The sequence below is a fragment of the Medicago truncatula genome, chromosome 4 (genome assembly GCF_003473485.1).
Source record: "Medicago truncatula cultivar Jemalong A17 chromosome 4, MtrunA17r5.0-ANR, whole genome shotgun sequence".
NCBI classification, from domain to species: domain Eukaryota; kingdom Viridiplantae; phylum Streptophyta; class Magnoliopsida; order Fabales; family Fabaceae; genus Medicago; species Medicago truncatula.
The window spans coordinates 26635140-26654481 of NC_053045.1; the positions used below are offsets into that span (position 1 = coordinate 26635140).

General features: G+C 32.8%; 1 protein-coding gene across 6 annotated transcripts in view; it reads right to left on the minus strand.

The window, feature by feature from the left end:
* Positions 1-16575, minus strand: part of LOC25492222 (disease resistance protein RUN1) — a 29266-nt gene extending 12691 nt beyond the window's left edge. For 2 of the 6 annotated variants that reach the window (XM_039833198.1, XM_039833195.1), the window contains exon 1: positions 15939-16572. In XM_039833198.1, coding sequence (XP_039689132.1) covers positions 15939-16441 — 503 coding nt within the window. In that variant the 5' untranslated portion in view covers positions 16442-16572. Of the gene's footprint in view, positions 1-10495; positions 10979-11638; positions 11775-12615; positions 13324-13417; positions 14126-14268; positions 14488-14600; positions 15700-15938 lie in introns of those variants that run through there. The other 4 variants (XM_039833193.1, XM_039833194.1, XM_039833192.1 and 1 more) reach the window with 4 other exon arrangements.
* Between the last annotated feature and the right edge of the window lie 2767 nt (positions 16576-19342).

A 19342-nucleotide genomic window follows, 5' to 3' on the forward strand; every position in this document is an offset into this window, starting at 1 on the left:
ACTTATTTATGCAAAACAACTTATTACGACCTCTTTTAGAAAAACAACTTATTCAAAACAGCTTATTGATGCAAAACAGCTTATTATGATCTCTTTTTCAAAAACAACGTATTCAGAACAACTTATTTATGCAAAACAACTTATTACGACCTCTTTTTCAAAAACAACTTATTCAAAACATATCGTAATAAGTTGTTTTGCATAAATAAGTTGTTTTGAATAAGCTGTTTTGCATAAATAATCTGTTTTGAATAACCTGTTTTTGAAAAAGAGATCGTACTAAGTTGTTTTGTATAAATAAGTTGTTTTTGAAAAGAGGTCGTAATAAGCTGTTTTGGATAAATAAGCTGTTTTGAATAAGTTGTTTTTTAAAAAGAGATCATATTAACCTGTTTTGCATAAATAAGTTATTTTGAATAAGTTGTATTTTGAAAAGAGGTCGTAACAAGCTGTTTTGCATAAATAAACAATTTTGAATCAGCTGTTTTTGGAAAAGAGGTCGTAATAAGCTGTTTTTTTTATAAATAAGTTGTTTTTTGAAAAGAGGTCGTAATTAGCTATTTTTTATAAATAAGTTGTTTTGAATAAGCTGTTTTTGAAAAAGAGATCATAATAAGCTGTTTTGCATCAATAAGCTGTTTTGAATAAGTTGTTTTTCTAAAAGAGGTCGTAATAAGTTGTTTTTGAAAATGAGGTCGTAATAAGTTGTTTTGCATAAAAAAGCTGGTTTTGAAAATGATGTCGTAATAAGTTTTTTTTTTTTTTTTTTTATAAATAAGTTGTTTTGAATAAGCTGTTTTTGAAAAAGAGATCGTAATAAGTTGTTTTGTATAAATAAGTTGTTTTTGAAAAGAGGTCGTAATAAGCTGTTTTGGATAAATAAGTTGTTTTTAAAAAAGAGGTCGTAATAAGCTGTTTTGCATAAATAAGTTGTTTTGAATAAGTTGTTTTTGAAAAAGAGATCTTAATGAGCTGTTTTGCATAAGCTGTTTTAGAAAAAAGAGGTCGTAATAAGCTGTTTGGCATCAATAAGCTGTTTTGCATAAATAAGCTGTTTTTGAAAATGAGGTCGTAATAAGCTGTTTTGCATCAATAAGCTGTTTTGAATAAGTTGGTTTTTGAAAAGAGGTTGTAATAAGTTGTTTTGAATCAATAAGCTGTTTTGAATAAGTTGTTTTTTGAAAAGAGGTCGTAAGAAGCTATTTTGCATAAATAAGATGTTTTGAATAAGATGTTTTTGAAAATGAGGTCGTAATAAGCTATTTTGCATCAATAAGTTGTTTTGAATAAGTTGTTTTTTTGAAAAGAGGTTGTAATAAGCTGTTTTGCATCAATAAGCTGTTTTGAATAAGTAGTTTTTTGAAAAGAGGTTGTAATAAGCTGTTTTACATCAATAAGTTGTTTTGAATAAGTTGTTTTTTAAAAAGAGGTCGTAATAAGCTGTTTTGGATAAATAAGTTGTTTTTAAAAAAGAGGTTGTAATAAGCTGTTTTGCATAAATAAGTTGTTTTGAATAAGTTGTTTTTGAAAAAGAGATCTTAATGAGCTGTTTTGCATAAGCTGTTTTAGAAAAAGAGGTCGTAATAAGCTGTTTGGCATCAATAAGCTGTTTTGCATAAATAAGCTATTTTTGAAAATGAGGTCGTAATAAGCTGTTTTGCATCAATAAGTTGTTTTGAATAAGTTGTTTTTTTGAAAAGAGGTTGTAATAAGCTGTTTTGCATCAATAAGCTGTTTTGAATAAGTAGTTTTTTGAAAAGAGGTTGTAATAAGCTGTTTGTATCAATAAGTTGTTTTGAATAAGTTGTTTTTTGAAAAGAGGTTGTAATAAGCTGTTTTGCATAAATAAGTTGTTTTGATTAAGCTGTTTTTAAAAAAGAGGTCATGTTTTGTATAAATAAGTTGTTTTAAATAAGCGGTTTTTGAAAATGAGGTCGTAATAAGTTGTTTTGTATAAATAAGTTCTTTTGAATAAGTTGTTTTTGAAAAAGATTGTAATAATTCAGTAATGTCTAAAATTGAAATTTTAAATTATTATGAGTGCAAAATTATCAATTTGTATGTTTAACCCCCCCTAAAACCTCCCAATTTGGGGGAACTTTAAAATTGGACAAATGAAGCCCTTAAAAACCCCCAAAACCTTTCCCTTGTTTTTTTAAAACTCGCAAACAAAGTCTTTCCTTCCCCTCCATTCCCCTCCAAAACCCAACTCGCAAACAAAGCCTAAGGAAACCTCCTATCACTTCAATAAGAGGGAGTTACTCACTCTTACATGAAAAATAAACAAAAATGGTAGTTAAAAAGTTGATGTATGTGAAGTATGTTTGTAAGCACATACATGGACCTATCAACTACTATTTTTTATTATATTTTATTCTGGATAGAATATCTGACATCAACCTCCAACACTATTGGAAGCACAATTCACTATGACTCTCTTCATTTCCACTCTTCCACCGTCAAGAAAATCTCTCGACTTTCTCTCTGTCGAAGCCTATTTACAACGAACCTGTGCATGCTTCAACTCAAGAAGCAAAGTTTCGTAATGTGTCTATGACGATTGATGGATGGAAAATTCATGGTAAAGGAGAGCCTTGCGGGTTGGTGTATTTGGACTTACGATTTAGTGCTAATGCGAGATACATTCAACCAATGTGGCCGGTTATGAAAGACAAGGTTGAAGGTCATTGTGGAGAAATGAAAGTTGAAATGTGTGATTCAGGTTCAAGCGTCGTTGTTAACCCGCTTCTTGCATCGTGCGATGTTTATAGCGATTTGGTGACTAACGTTCGGATTGCGTTGTTTGGAATGTTGATCTTTCTTCTTGTAATTGTTGTGGCTGTTCCTCTTATTGTTGAGCATTTCTTTTGCCCTGCCACTTTTTCTTGAATCGTTTTGCGGATGAGAAAGGGGTTTTGTGGTGGTGGATGAGAAGCGTTTTGCGGTTGATTTGGGGTTTTTGGTGACAGTTTTGAACGTATTTAAAGGTTGATTTTGGTAAAATTGTGCAAAAACCTCACCCCCAAATTTTTTGGATCTGCGTTTATTTTCTTAGGCTTCAGCTGCAAAATCAAGAGCATCAGAACTTGCAGGATATGGGTTCATGAATGTGTTCATCAAATGTTTACTTTGTTTCATTGAGTAAACTGACTCTAAAAGAAGAGACTTTTTTACATGATTTCATGAACATAGCTATGTTTGAGCACCTTACTTGTTAACTTGGATGAAGCTTTATGGTCGTTGTTGTTTAGATAATTTATCCATGTTTCTTGTGAGAAATTTATGTTTATATATTGAGTTTGTGTCAAAAAAAAAATTATGAAAAAAGAATTTGAAGTTGCTGGGTTTGATGAATTGTGGGGGTAAGAAGATGAAGGAGGGAAGAGATTGATGAAGAAAGAAGGGTTGGATTCTCACGTGCCCCCTTCCAATTCCTTTTTTATTTTTTATTTTTAATTTAAAAATTACACATGTGACATAACTAATTCAAGACATTCAAGACATGCTATTATCAACAAACTTCTCCATACAACATTGTCATAGAGAAGGAAACCAATGTGCAGATTTCATGGTAAAGCTTGGTGCAATTTCAAACGAAGAGTTTGCAAGACATACAACCCCACCTTATGATCTCATTCCTTTGATTAGATTAGACGCCATGGGAACTGCGTTTCCTAGAGCTTAGGCGTGTTTTTACCTTTTTCTTTCCTGTCTTGTTTTTTCTTTTTCTTAGCTTTGTAACCAAAAAAAAAAAAAAAACTCACTCAAGTGAAGTGCCACATAAGCGTAACCAGTCAAAATTGAGGTTTTGCTAAAGGGGGAAAATATGGAGGGTCACTTTTGCCATTTTTTTTAAAAGGGGGCCAAAATTGCAACTTTTGCAAACATAAAGGGTAAAAAGTATGTTTAAGCCAATTTCATATTGTTCCACTTTTGGTCCCTCCTTTCATCACGTCAACAAAATCTGCATAAATTACGTCCCTGTAATTTCAGATTCCTCCAACTTTTGGTCCCTGTAATTTTAAATTCCTCCACTTTTGGTCCCTCATTTTACGTGCCATGTATGCAGATTCTACTGACGTGGTGGAATAAGGGACAAAAACTGGAAGAATCTGAAATTACAGGGTCAAAATCTTTTTTTTTTTTTTTTACAAGGATTAAAACTGGAATTCGCTAATATTACAGGGACGAAAAGAGGTATTAACCCTTTTCTTTATATATAGTAAATATGTGGGTTGAAAATACGGGTTCACTATTACATAACTTTTATGAGACATAAATGCGGGTTGATTATTATGTCGACGAATTCTTTAACGGTAAAATTATCTCCAGAATCCTACGGTACCACATGCATCTAGAAGAGTATAGAACATTGCATGTACTTATTACTTGGTGAGTCGAGTCCTTACTTGAATATGTGAATCAGTATATATGTGCATTGGTGAACTTTTGGTGATTGTTGTGAATACTTGCACAAGATGAATTATATGTATGCTTGATTGAGCTTGCATATTTGTTGATTAAATTTATTAATTATGTGAATCTTTAATTGTGAATTATGAACTATATTTTCTCAAAGGCATCTCAGGTGTTGAAGCATCCTTAATTGTATGGACATTTTGTGCCTTGAAATAGTTAACAGTGGTCAAATCTAGTCTTCAGCAAACATCTGAACTAATCTTATTTAGCCCCTGAAAATGCAAAGTACTAATTTGATCCTCAAAAATCTGAAATATTGGTCAAATTAATACTTTTTCAAGACAATTTTTTGGAACATTTTACTCTCCATTTGATCAACACATCTGAAAATTTTGAAGATTACATTAGTAATTTTGATTATTTGGGAATATTTTTCTTGTAGTTGTTGAGGAACAATTTCAGTTTAGTCTATATTTTTGGAAGTGTACATTCAGACTGCATTGCTTTGTCTGAAAGTGTATTTTTGGATGGTACTAAATTTATGTTTTTTCAAATCTATACATCTAAACTCATGATGTATGATAGGAAAAGTTGTTCCCATGAAGCAAAGCACAAGATATCAAGATTTTGTTTTCTAATCATACAGATTAAGAAGCAGAAGTTAATCATCCTTTGTTGATACTAAAGGGACCTACTTTAAAAAATAATATAGTACTTTTGATCACTGCATCACCTTTACCTTCACCTTCATAACAAATACCTATACTAATGCACTGCTTTTGAAAGATATATAGTAACAACACTAGACCAAACTGAATTGGTTACTAGCTACTATAGCTAGCATCATATCACTAATCACTAATAAGATTAAGGCCATACCTTATTTCCAAAATCCAAAATAACAAACATGGAGCACCCTCCTACTACAAATATCCCAACAAGAAGATATCGGACGCCGGAATCTGGTTTTGTCCTGCGTCTGACCTTGACGGTTGTATCCATTTTTGTCATTTTCATGGCTATCATTGGCATAGCTTGTTTGTTATGAAGTGGTGGAGCCCTTCATGGGCTAGGGTTGATCACGGCCCACCTGGAAAAATTAAAAAATTAACGATTATAGGTCTACTTTGCGAGATTTTATACAATTAATTTTGTGTCGGTGACAGGTTTCGGTTAATCTAAATTTCCACAAAGTAGTGTAGTCGTCCACCCGCAAAATTTAAATTATTCAATTATAGGTCTATTTTGCGATCTTTAAACAATTTTTCAACGTTTATAGTTTTATGCGATTTCAAAAGTGGCATACGTGATTTTTGTGATGCTTATACTTAGCATATTGTCATGTCAACTGAAAATTCTCTCAGTACAAAAAAATCATAATTTATAGTAGTTGTTAAATACGTAATTATTTAAGTATCCACCCTAACTTTTTAGTCAAACTCCGTCATTTCAACTTGCGTACTTAATGTTGATTACAACTTTAATTTGTGTTTATATATTATAATTAATTTTAGTGCCCCACCAAGTTTTTTTTTTCTGGCTCCTGCACTGTTGTTATGCATCCTCACGACCCTAGTTTTGCGGTAACATCACTTTCTGTCTCAAACTTCATTGTATCGAATTCACAGCTTACATGCATGTTCGAGGTGAGACTGACCATAACAAACCAAAACAAAAAAATCCAATTGATTCTCAATAATTTCGATGTGGTGATACTTTACGGTGAAGATAAGCAACAAGATATGAAGGTTGACTTGGAAACGACGAATTCAGCAAAGTTCTTGCATAAGGGGGTGGTGAATTTTGATGTGAAGATGGTTGTTAGAGTTGGATTTGAAGCTGGAATATGGCCAAGCAAGGAAAAGACATTGTGTGTTTCTTGTGGGGACTTGGATGTGGACTTCTTTTCTACAAAAAACACTGGAAAATTGTTGGGTATTGGGAAGAACTGCAACGTAGTTGAAGCCAAACATAGTTAGCTATTGAAGATTGATTAATTATAAGTGGAATATTAGCATAATCTAACGCTCTTTTTAGTTTTTACACACCACTACTCTTTATCTTATTGAATAAAATGTATGTGAGATTGTTGGAAATCAAGCGAGTGCTTAAGTCCCACATCGACTACAAAATGATGAAAATGTTGGATATACTAAATAGACGGTCCACACACCTAATGTCTTAAGGTTTTTGGTAAATATATGGTGTTAAGGTCTCGTAGGAGTCCTATACGTTTCGCTAATTGTTGCTTCTTGGAGTCCGCAACAATGATCCTTCAAATCATATAGGTTTTACTTTTTCTTTGATTGAATTAATAGAAATTTTAAATTAATATTTAAGAGCGTGTAGATATCATGTTTTTTTTTTATATGAAGTCATTTTTGGTGGTGTGTTAGAATATAATGTGTTGGCTAGGGAGCATGTGCTCACATTTTTGTTGCTTGTAATTTTGTCACGTGAGTTTAAGTTAAATTGGATCCGCAGGGACCATGTTACGGAATGAGATAATACATTATCCACGTGCATCTTAGCGGTTTATATTGAAGTTGTATTTGAATCACACATCGTCAAAATTCTTGCATCGAACAATGCATTTGTATTTGGACACAGTCGTTCTATAAACTATTTTTTTATTGAAATTAGTGTTGGGCGTCTGTTGCAATAACTTGACCAAGAAGATGATAAAGATGAACATGATGAAGTGTGCACATAAATTTCAAAGATTGTTGTATATCTTGATTGTTGGGAAGTTGCTGCTGCACTTGAAACCTGAAAAGTTTAATGGTTATGCATGTAAAATTCAAAGCGCATGGAGTTGCCACACTAACCTTTAGGTTCGATTCACACCCCACCAATAACTATATATTGAATGCAATAAGGAATGACCGGCGAATCCCTTCAGGATACTATGAGTTCCTTCATGTATTGCACAACCACACCAAGTGTATCTCCTAACAATATTTTACAGATTTATGGTTCCAACAAGTCACTCATGCATTAGAGAATTGATGGATGATTTAGAGTAAGAGAATGAGGGAGAATTATGTTGTTAATGCAACATAATTCTGGTTTCTATTGTCTTTGTTGTGTGTCCAAATTAATTCCCAAATGCCAAGCATTTATAGTCCATTATATGACCCTTCACATGAGAGAAAGCACCCATTTGACTTGAATCAATGCTATGGTTCATTAAGCCCTCTTTTACCAAAGGTTATCTTCATATACACTTGAATCAATGTTATGGTTCATTAAGCACCATTTTGCCAAAGGTTATAACCATATACACTTAAATCAATGTCATGGTTCATTATTTATCAATAAATAATAATGTACCAATGTATATGAATGGTTCCCATGAAGATAATGTGAAGTGAATAATTGTTTTTATAACCTAATGGTTATAAAAACAATTATTCACTTCACATTATCTTCATACTGAGTTGTTTAATCTAGAAACAACTTCATTCTCACAAAAAATCTTTCAACCATGAAAAACAACAAAGAAGCATCTCTTTACACCATTGATCTTGATGATTCATCTTTGAATCAAGCTTATGCAACAGCAACTGCACTCTTTGCAATTCTTGGTGAATGGATGATCTTGATTCTTGCATGTTCGATCGCATTGTTCTTCATTCCTCTAACTCCTTCTTTCACACTCCATTCAACAACTTCAACTGTTCTTAATGTCACCAATGGAAAAACCTTCACAGCCAACTTGGGTGTTGAGTTTCTTGCAGAACACTCCAACACTATTGGAAGCACAGTTCACTATGATTCTCTTCATTTCTCACTTTTCCACCGTCAAGAAAACCTCTCAACTTTCTCTCTTTCGAAGCCTTTTTACAACGAACCTGTGGATGCTTCAACTCAAGAAGCAAAATTTCGTAACGTGTCTATCACAATCGATGGATGGAAAGTTAATGGTATTGGAAAGGCTTGCGGGTTGGTGTATTTGGATTTACGATTTAGGGCTAATGCGAGATACATTCAGCCAATGTGGCCGGTTATGAAAGACAAGCTTGTAGGTCATTGTGGAGAAATGAAATTGAAATGTGTGATTCAGGTTCAAGCATCGTTGTTAACCCGTTTCTTGCGCCGTTCGATGTTTATAGTGATTTGGTGACTAACGTTAGGATTGCGTTGTTTGGAATGTTGATCTTTCTTCTTGTGATTGCTGTGGCTGTTCCTCTTATTGTTGAGCATTTCTTTTGCTCTGCCACTTTTTCTTGAATGTTGAGTCTCATAGTTTCTATGTGTTAGTTGTGTTGTAGAGTTTCAGTTTTTTTTCTTTCATTCTGAATGATGAAAGTGTAATAGAGATAAACAATAGTGTAATAATAATATGCAACACTTTGGATGATTGAAAGTTTGTTAACCATGTTTTTTTGGATAACAATTTTGACGATAATATTTTTGATAACCTTTACTTTTCTTTTTTGGAATAAAAAAATTATTTATTAAATGACACTAACGGTCATTTTACGATAATTACTTGAATGTATTTGAACTCCGCACTTAAGGTTAAGAGCTTGTTGACCATTTTCTGTTGTAAGTCCTGAAATTATGAATGTTTTAACAACTGTTATAGATAAATAGGAAGTTAAGAATGCAATCTTTAGAATAGGAGTTTGGCAATCTCTTGGACCATATGATTTTTCTGTTGTATTCTATAATAAAAACTATTTGAATAAGTGGTGGACAATTTTTATCAGTTGGTGCAAGTATTTGGAAAAGTAGGACCTAACAATCAAATAAATATACTCACAAAACTTGATAGGGTAAAATTCTGTATTATAAGTATGTGCACGAGTAAGGGTAGTTACCTGTACAAATGTGTGTGTTAAAGGGTGTGTTGCTAGTACTCCTCGCAATACAAACACACATTTGTTTAGAGTGTGACTAAACCTATTTTGAAATGCAACATACATTACATTGAAATACCATAATGTAATATTTTGGTAACTGATAGAATTTTGGCAAGTGTACCAAATACTATCGAAGTAGTAAAAATATCGTTCCACAAGGATTGGTTTTAATCTCAATAATTCAATTACGTTGTAACTTAAGATGTATAAAAGTTCTTTTAATTTGCCGCTAGGCAGTTGATTGATTTGTTTGCATAAGCAATAACATAAAATAAAGATTGGTTTAAAGAATAAGAGAGAGATGAGTTTAGGTCTTTCGAATCATCTATGTTCCCCTAATTGGTATACTGCACATATTCTTGTGAAAGAGTCACTAGTTTTACGATAGTTAACAAAATATTCCTAATCAATCCCTTGAGTTAGGACCCTCTTCTAGGGTTAAAGCCCCTAATTCCTTAGGTGGTCTAATAACCTTTGAAGGTTTAAGCACGTTAACCTAATATCACTAACAAACGATTATCCATTCCTAGACTAACCATGTTTATTAGAACAATTCAATTACGTCTAAGTCGAAAGCTATGGTCAGTAGTCATTCGTTCTCACTAAATCATGTTTATATTTGATCAGGATATAAAAAGCATTAATTGAATAAAAACTAGATTGTCATTCACAAATAATAGAGTTTCACAGCAACATGTTTCAATTAGGGTTACAAAGAATCATCTCAGACCTAACCTCTAATGGATTTAGCTACTCATAATGGTGTTTACAAATAACATAATCATTAGAGGAATCAATACATACATGAACTGGTAAAAGAGTGAAGAAATCGCCCTTCTTGCCGTCTTGTAGTCTCAAAATCGCACTTTGCTCTCTCCAAATCGTAACCTCTGTTTTCAGAATAGTCTTCAGCTTAAATAGGCACAGAATTTCGCCTTAAATCGTGGCACGATCCTCTTTGAATCGCAATTTACTGAATCAGGGTTTCCTCCAATCGTGTCACGATTCGACCATCGTGACACGATTTCTTCAATGTCGAAACTGGATTAAGTCTTCTCGAATCGTGGCACGTTTTCTAGAAATCGTGACACGATTTGCTTCTTTGTATTTTCTACAGAATTTCTGCTTTTCTTGCTGCATAAGTTGCTTTGTGAACTCCAAAATGTGATAAAAAGTACATAAAAATTACGTAATGACAAGATGTCATCAGTAACTAATAATCAAACACTTGAACTGATAAATTAAAAAATATAAGCTAAGCATCAAACTTTTTGAAATGAAAGTACACATCATTGTACAGATATTTTCATGAACCATCATCTGTCGATATTAAAATATGTACAAAATCTTCAATCATACATACATGACTAGAAACAATATCAAGATGGATTAAAAAAAAGACACTTGCTATTAATTACACGAAACACAAGAAAAATAGCTTTTCTACCAAATATGGAAAACACAAGTTTTGTCTCAGAAACTTCCAAGTTCTGATCTTCATCTGATTTTCTCTTTTCTTCTTGAATACAGTGGATTCCAATTTGTCTACTAAGATTGAAATTCTCAAAACTCTCCAACTGAGCTAACTGAGGTGCAAAGCATATCAATACTCACTGCCCTTTCGATCAACCAACGGATTCAGCAATGCGAGCGACCTGTAGACTTGTCGCATGATGACTAAAGATGGTTTCCTGACAATGCTTAGTTTTGGTTAGAGAAAAGTTGTGTAAATTACCAACAAATGTTCAATTTTATGAGAGAGATTGTTGTTAAAAAGTGGAGATAGGGAGATATAAGGTTGATATTAGAAACATAACGTCCTCATGTTTATTTCAACATGAGAGGATCATTGTCTTACAGACCATTATGCAGAAAACAAACATTGTAAGTTTGTAACGTAATTCAGTTCTCTTCTGGATGTATAATCCACTCATGCCAACCTTAACGTAATGCTTGGAAGTACAAAACCAAAACTGATTTATGAAATGAAATTCTCCACTTCCATTTTCAAGATAAAAACAAAATAGAAAAAAAAAAGATTCTTTATACCATCAAGGTCATATAATGTTTCCACAACAGTTTTTTTTTTTTTGTTTTTTTTTTTTTTTTGCAAGTTTTAATCTTTCAAACTAGCTATTGAACTATGATATAAGATTAAGTTTCTATCTAATATGACTTTTTGGACAAAAGATACACATTTACATTAAAACAACCAATGATAAAATTTAGGTTCTTTCTAACATATTTATAAAAATATTACTATGGAATGACAACCAACATTTTTATTCAAAAGATCTTTCATAGAGATTATGATTAAAACCATTTATGCTTTCAAAGTATAAGGATCTTACTTGTAACAACATTCATCTAGGATCCGGCACAATTTATTAGACGCTGTGTGAAAGTGGCAAACGTCGACTGCACCTTTTAGAGATGGATTCCCATACTTTCTTCAGATCTGGTTTCTTCTGATGTCTCTGAAGCATCCTTATGAAATAATTGAACAAAAATTCAAGTTATAATAGATGTGATAAGTAACACGATATACAGTTATGCTGCAGTTAGCTCACTGTAAATGTCCTATGTGCTTATAACATAGTCGAATTTTTATAAGCGTTGTTTCATTGCCGATCATATGACATAGGGATAGATACATGATTAAGTGCATTAAGATATAATAGATTATAGATGTCACTTCCTAGCAGAAACCCCTGTGAAAAGTAATTCAACAATTCCAATCTGAATCATAATTAATGAGATTAATAAAAATTTAACTACATCCAATAAAGCTATTAATAACCAATAAATAGTGTTTATGCTATTAACTTTTTCACTCAAACGATGCATTCAATCCACATAGTACACAATAAGTAAATAAATAGAAGGGGAGAACACGCCTAGATTTTCTTAATCTTTATAAGCATAAAGTGGCTAAAATTTACAATAAGATGGTCTACCTATTGAACTTTAAGTGGTTGCAAACTCTGAGAACCTTTATTTCGACATTTTGAACAAAACAAAATTGGTAAAAGTTATGTGTAACAATGTTCAGTTATAATTTCTAAAATGTCCATCAATCAAGCTGGATAAAAAAACATCCTTCCTATGAAATACCGACACAGACACGGACACCAGACTCGACACTGATTTGTCAACACTAATGGTAATTTGAGAAAATCACATATGTCGGTATTGGATGCCTTCGATCTGAAGTGTGTGTCTACAAAGCATTATCGACAGAATCTTATATCATGTCTCATCATTTGAAAAACTCTTCTAGGTAGAAGCAATTAATTGAGTTATTAAGATAATAATGATAATGATGTACCTGGACCAAGAAATATATCTAGCCATGGTGTTCCTTTTCTATTGTTTCAGTAAGCACCAAGTTCCGCATGCCTGACAATAAAACTAGATGTTGCTGCTGCAAAATTTCTGTCTCTGAAACTCCCACTTCCACAAATCTATGCTTTTTCAGCGTAGGATGAAATTGTGATAATGAAGCATTGAGATATTCATCTATTTTTCTCTTTCTACTATAAGGATTGGTGAATATCACATCCTCATTCGTGTTGTTTTTCTCCTTGCACACGTGGATTCCCATTTTTGCACTTCTTAACCCTTGAATCACATTCTCAGGAATCCCAATGAAAAAATGAAACTTCAACTCCACATAGATCCATTCATTTTTTAAAAGTGCTTTGTCCATTGCAGACTCGAAATTGATCCCGTAAAATATTTTCAAGTGTTGAATATTTTCTTCCAAATTCATATCAAACAAATATGCATGTCCCGAAGAAAATCCCCATTTAAATTTAAAATCTGGATATGTACGTTCATAACCATTGACAAACAAATTAAATCTGAAATGTTGAACATCCGGAAGAATAATAATAGAAGTTATAGAAGGGATCTTTTTACGGAACCAGAAAGAAATTGATTGACCCCTGCTTTGATGCTCGAACCAATCTGGAATCCTAATCTCCTCTGTTCCGTTTGGGAAACAAATATTGGTGCACCCAGCCTCATGTAATTGCTGTTAGTTTAGCATAAGATATATATTACACATTGTTGATTATATGTGAAATACTACATATCAAATACTATTGCAAGAAAAAACAACAACAAACCTGACTCAATAACATTCTTCTACTTGAGGAACTCAATGATTTACATCTTAATGCTTCAAAATATTTGAGATTCGGTGGAAACCCTCTAATTTCCTCAAGATGCTCGTTGGAATTCAATCCGAGGGTCCTCATACGGTGACATTCATTAAGGCACTCGGGAAGAATTTTGAAATTGCCAAAGGATAAGTCTAGAAATTTCACATTAACACACAACTTGAGAACTATTTGGAGACCTTCATATGGGAGATTGCAATAATGGAGATGAAGAGTTTCCACATTTGAAAACCTTATTGAATACATTTTCTCATTATGTTTTGTGAACCTGAGCATTTCACATCGCCGTAGTGATAAGCTGAGATTTTGAAATGAAAATGGCAATTCTGTTGTGGAAGTTATACACATTCCAATCTCTTTTGTATTTGTCATCTTACATAATAATTCTGGAAAACTCTTGAGTCTCTTACAAAAAGAGAGGTCCAATTCCTTCAGAGAGGGCAGCCATAAGGGTGGAAAATTCTCAAGCTTGGTGCATGCCCATGCATTTAAGATTTCAAGTTTATTTAGGTTCCCAATCGAATCGTGAATTGCAATTAAATTATCACAAAATCGAAACGAGAATTTTTCTAAATTTGGAAGACCTGAGACATTGGGTATATGGGTTAAATATCGACAATTGTCCAATGTCAAGACTTTCATATCCTCAAACCTCTGCATAAACACAAAGAAGAAACAAACAAATAAATTAAAAATCAAACACTATACTCTCATAGTGATATTATTTTCTTGACAGAAACAAAATCATTGTGAATTTATAAATATATACATTTAGAAAATGAAATTATTTCACTTGCCTTGCAACAAATAATAGATGATAGAGACTCTGAACAACATCCATTCCATTTCAATACTCTCAAACTCCTTGGAAGATACTTGAGACCTTTAGAAAAAGAGACATTTTCAATAATAAGTGTTTTGAGATTTGTCATCTTCTTGAAGGTCTTTCCATTCCAGTCTATTACCAGATCCATTGAGGGAGAATTCAGATATATCATCTCAATTTTACTTGTTCCCTTTTAACAGATAAAAAAATAAAAATGAATCAACCACAATACAAATAAAATATTGAGAACATATAATGTAATTAAGGGTAAAATAAATATTTGTTCATAGATATCAATCTTACTTTGTTTTCCTGTAAAATATGAACTATGTCATCACGACACCACAACCTACTACGCTTTTCAGGCTCTTTGGGTGATTCTTTCCGGACGATTTCTTTACCCATGACCTCTAGCAAGTCATGTAATGTCACTTTTTTCCACCAAATAATTTTTATGAGAGACTTATCAACCAACCCTCCAATGTGGCTATTTATGCGATAACCATAATGACGTTGAAGTATCTCTTCGACTTCTGCCAATCTACATCCTTTGAAGAAACAAGCAATATCCAAAAAGACATTTTGTTGTTCTTCGTCCAAAGCATCAAAGCTTACTTTAAGTATCTTTTGGATATCTTCATGTGGAATTCTTTCATACTTATCTAATGTAGACTCACATTCTGAAATATTCTTTCCAAACAAGTTGGAACCCACTACTTCTATAGCTAATGGAAGGCCAGAAGCATACACAACTGCACGTTTTAAAATCTCTTCATAACTTGAAGGAACTTTGTAACTTTTAAAAGCCATCCACCTCAACAATTCAAGAGCATTTTCCCTAGACATCCCTTTTACTTCATGCATAATTTCTATCTCATGATTGCTTAGTAAGTGTTTGTTACGAGTGGTAATGATAACTCTGCTTCCACAACCGAACCAATCACGTCCTCCGGCCAAAGCATGCAGTTGTTCCAAATTGTGCACATCATCGAGAATCAAAAGAATCTTCTTTGTATGTAGCCTTTCCTTTATATAAGGAATTCCCTCACTAACACCTCCTAACTTAATTTTCAGTGAAAGTGTTTTTAAAAGGAGTTCCTCCTGGAGATGTTTCAATTGATTTGAAGCTGAATTCTCTCTCACATTTTCAAGAAAACATGAGCATTCAAATTGATCAGCAATAAAATTATAAATTGCTTTTGCAAGTGTTGATTTACCCATGCCTCCAATGCCATAAAGTCCTACCATGCGGACTCCATCATGAGATCCTTCATCAAGAAGCGATTTCACTTGTTGTACTCGAGACTGCAATCCAACAGGGTAATTGGCAACATGTAAGGGCTGCCGACTGATCTTGTTAGAGACGTATTTGACTATCTCTCCAATAAACTTGTATTCATATCTATTCATGTCCAATAAGATAAGTCAGTATGTAACAACATCACAGTCACACCCATGTACTCATAATATATCATACATTTCTAAATTCAAACTATTTTGACTTATAAATAACTAATACTTGTTTAAAAACGTAAATAAAAAGGTGTTTCCAATTTAGGCTTTCGGTTGGTATTATTGAGGAATAAATATTAAATAAATAAAATGCAAAAAGGAAAACAAGAATTAAGTAAAGAGGAGTACCCAGGACTAAAATGGTAGCCGGACAAGTTAGCAGCTTCAGTCAGAGCTAACTTCCATTGATGCAACCGCTCCATGTTTTTCTTGTTATTTTGGAAACTCTTTCCGTGCTTAGTGAGATGTTCACCGTAACTCCCACTTTGATGTCGTATGTGAGTAGGATCCACGCCATAGAAAACAGGCAAAACAAGTCGACCCTTTGTCTTGTAGCAGTGAATGATGTGGACAAGTTCGTCCAAACAAAATGAAGAAGAGGCATAGTTGATAGAAAACACAGGAATGAAGATCCTAGACTCTTCAATGGAATTGTCAAGTGATGGCTTGATTTCATCCCCTCTTTGCAGGTCACGGTCATCAATGAAGGTGTGGATTCCTTTGTCAGTAAGAGCCTTGTAGAGATGACCAGTAAAACCGTTACGAGTGTCACTGCCCCTGAAGCTGAGGAACACTTGGTAAGTGAATCGATAGGAAAATGAAGAGCATGAGGAAGGTGATTGCATAGCCATGAAAATTGAGAGAAACTGGATGAAAAAAGAGTTTGAGAATGCAGAATATGAGTTTAAGTTTTTGTGGTATGTGATGTGAGAGTCTTCAGTATGTAACTATATAACAAGGAGAAAACTTATGACAAAAATGGTCTGTTAAACTTCCTGACTACTTCCTATAGCCGTGTGGACCAATCACACATTAATTAAATAACATTCTACTGCCACATCTTCTTGCTAATTTCTTCAATGTGATTGCTGTTCAACTTTCGGAAAAAACTAAAATAAATAAATTAAAAACCAAAGAATAGTGTAATAAGTACCGGAACTATTATTTTTGTTTTTGACGCTTATAGTTTTATTTGGACACATAAGTCAAATTAAATACAAACAAACAAATAACAATTTGGTAATATTAAAAAATGTGAAAAATGCAACGAGTGCTTACATAATTGCAAGGTTGATTATATTAGCTCTAGAGTACAATGGGGGTTCTTAATTTAGTTTAATGGAATATTGGTTAGACAGCAAGAAGAAAACAAGATTATGAACAATGGCAACATCCAGGAAGTTAGACCATTGACCAGAGGATTAATTAAAGAACTTGCTTACATCACTATGTTTTCTTATAATTAATAACTTTAAAAAGAATCAGCATTAGGTCCAAGGTTTGATTCCTGACCGATGTATGGAAAAACAGAAGAATTATTAATTTAATATCTTTTTTTATGTTATTATTAAAATATAAAGAGTATCTCTAAAAAAAATATTAAGAGTAAAAAATTTAGACGTAAAAAAAAAAAAAGACAATAAAATATAAAGAGGTGATTATTTGAATTGGTGTTAGACATTAAAAAAAATACAGACCTGAAAATGATATAGGAAAAACAATTTAAACCTACCAATAAAAAATTAAACGTCGCATTTGCATGTGTTAAGAAGTTCAAAATAGTAAATTTTGTATCGTTGTGTACAATATTGCACAAGTCAGACAAATCCAAGATGTTTATAACATTTCCAAGGTATAAACATCAACGAAAATCCTAGAGCTAACTAAAAATATAGTTACTTCGACTAAGACATGAGTGACCTTATTTATTTGTCTCTCAAGCACAATGTGAGAGTTTGTAAATTAAGAAGCAAAACTAATTATTCATTATAATAAAACATAACCAAACAATGTATAGCATCCTCTCTAACATTGTTGAATGCTTCCACCACTGCTTTATCGAAAACAAAATTCAAGTTATAAAAGTTTAGATCATGAATATCGCTTCACCCAAATTCATATTACACGTGTTTCTGGCGATCACAAAAACACCTTCATCACCTCTTAAGCACATGCCAATATATGTCCAATTTTGCCGAAATGAAAATTAAGCATCTATATTGCACTTATACCTTCCTTCTTGCAGCCCTTGCCACCGTGCTTTGTGTTGTCTGCTGCATCATCGCAATCTTCTGCCACATCAATTGTTTTTGATGTACGGGAGCCATGCCTACCTCTTCTGGTCGTGGCATTAGCTATGAACCAGTCCTCTTGATGCCACTTCTGCAATTTACTCATTCACATCTTGTCAAACCTTCCTGCTTTGTTGCTTCTATAGACTCCATAAAGTAACAACCATATAGTTAGCAATAACAAGAAGACTGTTGTGTTTGTTGTATTTGTTTTCAATAAATCTTTATTTAATTTCATTCCATATCCTTCAATCCAATAGCCCTTTTTCTTTTCTTTAATTATTATTGTTTCAGTGTGATTCTATGGATATAATTATGTGATTCTATGGATATTTATGTGATTCTAAAAAAGAAATTCTGATTGCAATATCCTTCAACACGTACTTCTTAACCTTTTTAATCACATTCTCAGGCATCATAGATAAAATCTGAAGCTTAAACTCCACATAGATCCGTTCATTTTTTAAAAGTGCTTTGTCCATTTCAGACTCCAAATTGATCCCGTGAAATATTTTACAGCATTGAATATTTTCTTCCAAATTCATATCAAACAAATATGTATGTCCCGAAGAAGGCAGACATTTAAATTGGAGTTCTGGAAATGTACATTCATAACCATTGACAAAAAAATTAAATCCTAAAGTATACTTAACATCCGGAAGATATATATTACGCATTGTCGATTATATGTGAAATACTACACATCAAATACTATTGCAAGAAAAAACAACAACAAACCTGACTCAACAACATTCTTCTATTTGAGCAACTCAATGATTTACATCCTAATGCACGAAGACATTTGAGATTCGGTGGAAACCCTCTAAGGTGACATTCACTAAGGCACTCGGGAAGAATTTTGAAATTGCCAAAGGATAAGTCTAGAAATTTCACATTAACACACACGACTTGAGAACTATTTGGAGACATTCATATGGGAGATAGTAACTTCCGAGATAAAGAACTTCCACATTCGAAAACATTATTGAATACATTTTATCATTATGTTTTGGGAACCTGAGCATTTCACATCCCTGTATTGATAAGCTGAGATTTTGAAATGAAAATGGCAATTCTCTTATGGAAGTTATACACATTCCAATCTGTACAAATGTGTGTGTTAAAGGGTGTGTTGCTTGTAATCCTCGGAATACAAACACACATTTGAATTTATTTATTTATTTTATGTGGAAATTTCTCTTTAGAGTGTGACTATATTTTGAAATGCAACATACATTACATTGAAATACCATAATGTAATATTTTGGTAACTAATAATCAAACAATTGAGCTGAAAAATTAAAAAATATAAGTTAAGCATCCAACTTTTTGAAATGAAGGTTCACATCATTGTACAGAGATTGTGACGAACCATCTGTCGGTATGAAAATATGTACATACTCTTGTATTCTTAAAAGCAATTTAATCATACATACATGACTAGTACATTGTTTTAAAAAA